The 6,934-nt window shown below is 46.2% G+C and overlaps 1 protein-coding gene across 1 annotated transcript; it reads right to left on the bottom strand.

The window, feature by feature from the left end:
- Positions 1 to 519: 519 nt before the first annotated feature.
- Krt24 (keratin 24) lies at positions 520 to 6,289 on the bottom strand. Its single transcript, XM_037200661.1, has 8 exons — positions 5,519 to 6,289; positions 4,365 to 4,447; positions 3,230 to 3,386; positions 2,824 to 2,985; positions 2,600 to 2,725; positions 1,784 to 2,001; positions 1,500 to 1,582; positions 520 to 868 (listed from the first exon to the last, which is right to left on the bottom strand). The coding sequence occupies exons 1-8, from the start codon at positions 6,215 to 6,217 to the stop codon at positions 765 to 767; spliced, it is 1,632 nt and encodes a 543-aa protein (XP_037056556.1). The 5' UTR covers positions 6,218 to 6,289; the 3' UTR covers positions 520 to 764.
- Positions 6,290 to 6,934: the final 645 nt, after the last annotated feature.

Raw genomic sequence — 6,934 nt, 5'->3', positions numbered from 1 at the left:
GGGTCTCAGTCTGTAGCCTTGGCTAGTCTGGAATTCAATGTGTCACCACGCGGAACTTGTGGCATTCCTGCCATTTCAGCCTCCTGAGTGCTGAGATCACAGGTGTGAACAGCCACGGCCAGCGGTGACCTTATTTAAGCACTTGGCATAGCTTGCGTGTCTTTTTCTAAACATATGAAACACTTGTTCAGTGATTGACATAAAGAAATAGGCATTGATGAATTATAAGCTGATCATTCTAATAATTTAAGCCTTGTCTGTTGGCTCCAGTGTTAGGGACATTGAGGTCTGCTTCCGGCTATGCTGCTATTCTTGTCTTGTGTGATGTTAAAAACCCACATGCTAACTGGCTGATATCTTCACTTAATAAGGAAGTCATCAATAGTGAATAATTAATTCATTATAAATAATAAATAGTGAACTAAGGTTAATAACACAACAATGAGCTGTCAATCACGACTTCATCCCTGGGTAAAATATTAAATTTCTTAGGAACATAAATATCCAGGAATGACTTTGTTAGTTTGCAGAAGTAAGTTTATTGAAGCACAGAGTCAGCCAGAGCCAATTTCTCCCTTCCACTTTTTAAAGAATGTTCCTAATAAGAAAATAAGAGGATGCAGGAAATGGGCTGGTCAGCTGATTTTGGACAGCAGGTTTTCTCAGGAGTGAGTCCTCGGGATGGTCAGGCTGGTGTGGTTCTTCACTGGCTCCCCCACTCCGTGGTTTCCTTTGACAGATGCTTCTGCTGATCTGGAAACTGCTTATTTTATCCTCACTTCAGAAATATTGCTGACTTGGGAGGAGACAACTTTGCCATCTACCACTTCCTCTATGATGGTCTTCGTCACTCTTGTCTTGCTGGGATCTGAAAATCACGGGACTGAGAGGTCAGTCTGAAAATGGTCGCTGAGGCCCAGAGCAGGAGAAAGTCTGTGCTTACTGACTGTGCCCTCTGCTTAAGATATTGTCAGCAGCTGTGTACATTTTAACATTTATTTTTAAAATGTGTGTGTGTGTGTGTGTGTGTGTGTGTGTGTGTGTAGGTAGGTACACATGCATTTATGTGTGTGCATGTGGAAGTCAGAGGACAACATCGGCTATGGTTTCCCAGGCAACATCCACCTCCTTTTTTTTTTGAGTCAGGGTCTCTCACTAGCCTGGAACTTGCCAATTGATCTGTCCAGACAGAAAGCTCCAGCAATCTACCTGTCTTTACCCTTCCCCAGCCTTGGAATTATAAGTCCATAAGTCTGTGACACCATGCCTGGATGTTGGGTTTTTTTTTTTTTTTTTTTTTCCCCCCATGTGTTCTGGGCTTGAACTCTGGTCCTTATACTTGGAAGGGAAGACTTCTGACTGAGCTGTTTCCCCAGCCCAACAGTAAAAAGATACAACATGTAAGACATGCTTTTCATTGTAAAATACTCTTCAGTGACAATCCATTAAAAAACACTTTTAGATGGCAACATTGTCATCAACGTTAAGAAAATGTCTACCTTTTCTTTGGCCAGAACAGCTCCCGGATCTGGGGTCACTCAATACCACATGGCTGGATACTAAGTTTCGATAATCACATCCTCTGGAGGCAACAAGAAAGAATGGCATTTCCTTTGTAGTCTGCTAAGGTGGGAGAAGTTCTCCAGCTCCCGGAGGCCCCAGGGTGCAGCTTTGGGTGTATCTGTTGCTACCTTACTACCTTCTAAGTCCATGCCCGACCCCTCCCCCATTCCCTCTTTGATTTCCCAAGCCCACCTCATGCATCTCAGCGGCTTTCACTCACCCTCCCTCTCCATTGAGGAGGCGCCGATAGGTCTCGATCTCCTCCTCCAGGCGTGTCTTGATGTTCAGCAGGCATTCATACTCTGCGTTCTGGCATTGTGTCTCACCCCGAATCTGGCTGAGCTGCTCTTCCACATTGCTAATCTGTGTCTGGATGCCAGACAGCTGAGCCATGTAGCCAGCTTCTGTGTCAGCCAGGGTCCCTTCCAGAGAGCATTTCTAAGATAAAGAGAAAATAAACATTCATGTTGAAAATAAGTCCATGGATGATTTGGGAAAACGTCTGAGTTTTGTATGGGTAGTATGCTTTCCTCTGCTATGGGTACAATCTATATTGCTGTTGCTTCTTTAACTTTCCTTGGCACAACTCAGATCAAATCTTTAATGGAATAGAGTTGTCCTGTGTGTGCATGTGTACATGTGTCTGTGGAGCCAGATGTTGACATGTGTATCTTCCTCTGTTGCCCTAGACACTTCAAGACAGGGCCTCTCACGGCAACTGGAGTTCACCGCTCTGGCTAGATTCGCCAGGGATCCATCTGTTTCCGTGCACCCCGCATCCCCAAGTTTTCACATGGGTGCTGGGGATCTGAACTGTGGTCCTCACGCTTGCACAGCAGACACTTTCCCTGTAGAGCCATCTCCCCAGCCCCAGAGAGCAGCAGCATGCCTGATTCTTTATGTTCTCTAGCAGACAAAACAGTTTTCCTTCTTCTGTGTTTATGGGCTCAGTGGTCATTTTGGCAAAGAAGGACAACTCATCTGCTTAACTCTTTGTTGGAGAGTGAAAAACTAGCAAACAACTGTTGGGACGTACCAGGGCCAGCTGGGATTGAAGCTCAATTTCCAAGGCTTGCACGGTGCGCCTCAGTTCCGTTATCTCGTTCTTGGCAGAGTTGGCCGCCCCAGCGTCTGTAGAGATTTGGGCTTGCAGGGATGCACTCTAAATGGAAATCAAGCACAGTTGTCATAGGCTGCAGCAGCAGAAGTGGTGGCCCATAAGCAGGGCTGCAGATGGAGGTTCTTGGTGCAGCACCATACCCTCTCGTTGAACTGTTTCTCTGCTTCCTGGCGGTTCTGCTCAGCCAGCGCCTCATATTGCGCCCTCATGTCATTCAGTAGTTTGGTCAGGTCGGTTCCTGGGGCAGCATTCATTTCTACTGTCACGTCTCCTCCAGAGCTTCCTTGCGTGCACTTCATTTCCTAGCATAGAGGGATTAAAAAAGGCGCCACAGTGATGCGAGTGTAAGCTGCCACTTTCTAAAGCATGCGTCACTGGAAACATCTGAAACGGCGACAGCCCCGGGGGAACTTCAAGATGCAACATGCTCTCTGGCCATTGGATGTGTGGGGAGTTCATTTAGTAAAACCCAGTTTACTTCTGTAGACTAGATATCATGGAAAATACGACGGCAGGGCTGCTCATGCATGCGGAGCCCATTCCTACCTCCTCATGGTTCTTCCTCAGGAGGACCAGCTCCTCGGTGAGACTCTCGATCTGCATCTCCAGGTCAGACCGAGTCATGGTAAGGTCATCCAGCATTTTCCTCAGGCCGTTAATGTCGGCCTCGACACACTCCCGGAGGTGCAATTCATGCTCATACCTGGAAGGGGTACAGGAAGGCAGGTGAAGGGGACTCATCTCAAAGTACTGCTCTTTCTTTTCTTTCCTTTCCTTCCTTTCCTTCCTTCTTTCCTTCCTTCCTTCCTTCCTTCCTTCCTTCCTTCCTTCCTTCCTTCCTTCCTTCCTTCCTTCCTTCCCTCCCTCCCTCCCTCCTTCTTTCTTTTTTTCTTTCAGAGACAGGGTTTCTCTGTGTAACTTTGGTGCCTGTCCTGGATCTTGCTCTGTAGACCAGGCTGGCCTCAAACTCACAGAGATCCACCTGCCTCTGCCTCCCGAGTGCTGGGATTAAAGGCGTGTGCCACCACCGCCCGGCGTGGTCCTTGGCCTTCGTGGGGAAATTCTCTGTTGAACTACATCCCCAGCCACCCCCAACTATTTTGATAAATAAAATTGGCTGAGGTTTTTTTTTTTGATAATTTTTTAAAATCTCATAAAGAAAAATAATTTCTAATATTAATTCTAGCCATGTACAGTATTTTTCTAAGCGTTATCAGCTTTAGTTTCCTCTCTCCCCTCCCTAATTCCTCCCTCTCTCCCACTCTGTCTTGCTTTCTCTTCCCTTCCCTTCCTTCTCTTCCAGCAGTGGTCTCTAAAATTTGCTCCTGTGAGCCATGTGTGAGAGTTCACTCTTGTAACAGCAATCTGGAGCTAGAGGCAGGAAGGTGAAGAGTTCGAGGCCAGCCTCAGTTCCATAGAGAGTTTGACTCCAGTCTGGGCTACACAAGCCTCTGTCTAAAAACAAAACAAAACAAAACAAAAGAAAACAAAACAACAAAACCACCAACCCCCCCCTCCAAACCAAACAAATAGTAAAACAATAAAAGAAAACCATCAAAGTTCACCCCTGGTCTATTTCTGAATTTAGGTCCTGATCCTCCAAAGGGCTTTTTCCCTCAACAGTTGGGCTGTGTTTTTTAGTCCCTATGGTACGAGTTTTCAAGGATTTCGCGTGTCTTACTTCATCCTGAAGTCATCCGCAGCCAGTCTAGCATTGTCGACCTGCAGAGTCATCCTGGCATTTTCAACGGTGGCTGAAATGATCTAGGAAAGAGGGAAGATTGAATCCTAGCTGATTTTTCTTTCCTTCCTTCTTTCTTTCTTTCTTTCTTTCTTTCTTTCTTTCTTTCTTTCTTTCTTTCTTTCTTTCTTTCTTTCTTTCTTTCTTTCTTTCTTTCTCTCTCTCTTTCTTTCTTTCTTTCTTTCTTCCTTTCTTTCTTCCTTTCTTTCTTTTTTTTTGACACCTACCTGTGAGGGTAGACATCTCCTATGTCGTTAACTCTTAAAGGGGGGTTGGCCTGCAGACTTACTTAGCCGTGGCACATGTACACTTAGCACCACGTATTTCTGCAACTGGAAGCAGCTTCCACAGCTATCAGGGTAGACAAAGGATACTGCTTTATGGAATGCTGTCCTCTGCTTATTTCTGCTGTTTGGAAGATCAGTCATTTCCTCACTGACTGAAGAAACTAATGTGAACACATAATTTCACTTAAAAACATACGACTCATACATGTATGGCTGAAAATTTCAGTTTATTATGCAGCATTTCACCGGATTCTATAGGAAGAATAATCTTAACAATGAATCCAGAAAGACACAAAAATGTACAAACCTGTCAGGATGAGTCATGAAGTAATTAGGTCACACTAATTATGCATTGAGTACAATCACTCTCATATACTTGTCAGTAGGCTAACCATCATTGTGTGAATTTGATACTCAAATTTGAGATTCAGACAGAATACTGTGGTTGTATGTCATATGCAGGGCTGCCATAATTAAGATACAGGAGGACCCATTTTGCACACGTGACTTAACATTTCATTACTGAGCCCTTGAGATGGCTCAGCAGGTGAGGACACTTGATGCTGCTATGTCTGAGCTGAGTTTGAGCCCCGGGACTCAGCGGTAGGAGGAGAGAACCAGCTCCCGTGAGTTGTCCTCTGACTTCCACACCTGTGCCACGGCATGCATGCATGTCCCCCACCCCCACCCCTACACACAGGTGGACACACGTACACACACAAATCAATGTAAAAAGAAATTCATGGTAGTATACGATCTGAATAAAAGTGAAAGGCATCACATAAGCGCACAGCTACGGAGTCCCACCTGGTTCTTCAGATCTTCCATGACTGGCCAGTATCTGCTGTAGTCTCGCCCGGCTTCCCCTTTTCCAGACCCGTGCTTGCCATACCACTCCTTGATTTTCGTCTCCAGGTCAGTGTTGGCCTCCTCCAGGGCTCGCACCTTGTCCAGGTAGCTGGCCAGCCGGTCATTGAGGTTCTGCATGGTTTGCTTTTCACTTCCAGAGAGAAGGCCCCCATCACTGCCACTGCCACCACCAAGGCCACCTCCCATACTACCTCCATAGCTAGAGAAGCCTCCACTAGAACCCCCGCCAAAGCCAGAGCCTCCACCAAAGCCAGAGCCTCCACCAAAGCCAGAGCCTCCACCAAAGCCAGAACTTCCACCAAAGCCAGAGCCTCCACCAAAGCCAGAGCCTCCACCAAAGCCAGAACTTCCACCAAAGCCAGAACCCCCACCAAAGCCAGAGACTGCTCCAAAGCCACCCTTTACCACGCAGCTACCAAAGCTCCCTCCCGTGCCACTTCCGAAGCCACCCTTAGAGCCTCCGCCCAGCCCACAGCTGCCGCTGCTTCCCTGGAAGCCCCAGGAAGAACCTCCCCCCACCCCACAGCTGCCTCCACTGCTGAAGGGGCTTCCACCTGCCCACACCCTGCTGCCCGTGACCCCGGAGGAAGAGGAGACTCGGGAGGAGCAGGACCCTCTCTGAGCTGAGCAAAACATGCCGTCCCTGCCGGTGCTGAGCTGCCTCTAGAGACTGGGAGAGGTGGAGTAAATGGCCTGTTCTAGTCTGCCCCTTGGCCTTATATACACACCAGGAGGGTGTTCCTTTTCTCTGTCATTTCCTAATCCCTGTTACAGTTTTGTTAATCCCTAATTGGATAATTTCTTTTTCATGAACCTACTCTACTGGCTCTTTTTATGAGGCTGGGTCAGACATTAGAAAAAATAAGGTGGAGCCAATATCTTTTTTTTTTTTCTTTTCGGAATTGCTGTTTTAATCTTTGAGAGGTTTTGATGGCTGGTAATTCCTTCAGAAAATATAATTCCATTCGATTTGCTTCATGATTTCCCAACGTCAGAGTGTATTCCAGGTTACTGAATGTAATTAAAACCCTCGGTGTGATGAGAGAGAACATTTCTCAACATGTAGCTTTTTGTTTGTATTGTTATCAAAGTCAAAATTAGTGTTAGCACCAGAATTGATTTTGCATTTAATGAAGTTCTCTCCTCTTTGATTTGGTTATTTCTTTCTTGGTAATTTCAGATGAACTGATGCATTTTCCTTTTCTTTTTATTCACAGTTGGTAAGAAAAGTTAATCATATATTTCCCTGTGAGTATTGTTGCTCATTCAGGCAGATACTGAGAACGACCGGACAAGGCTTCAGATTGTTCTAGCATGGGACTAGGGTGAGGCCGCAAATGCCTCATCCACACC

Source organism: Peromyscus leucopus, chromosome 8b, assembly GCF_004664715.2.
Source record: "Peromyscus leucopus breed LL Stock chromosome 8b, UCI_PerLeu_2.1, whole genome shotgun sequence".
Taxonomy (NCBI): Eukaryota; Metazoa; Chordata; class Mammalia; order Rodentia; family Cricetidae; genus Peromyscus; species Peromyscus leucopus.
This window is presented reverse-complemented; position numbering and strand designations above follow the sequence as displayed.

Coding starts and splice junctions, on each gene's coding strand:
- Krt24 (XM_037200661.1), bottom strand. CDS start 6,217: ATGTTTTGCTCAGCTCAGAGAGGGTCCTGCTCCTCCCGAGTCTCCTCT. Junction 2,002..2,599: donor TTCAATCCCAGCTGGCCCTG/GTACGTCCCAAC, acceptor TCTTTATCTTAG/AAATGCTCTCTGGAAGGGAC. Junction 869..1,499: donor CTGTTCTGGCCAAAGAAAAG/GTAGACATTTTC, acceptor CGTGATTTTCAG/ATCCCAGCAAGACAAGAGTG.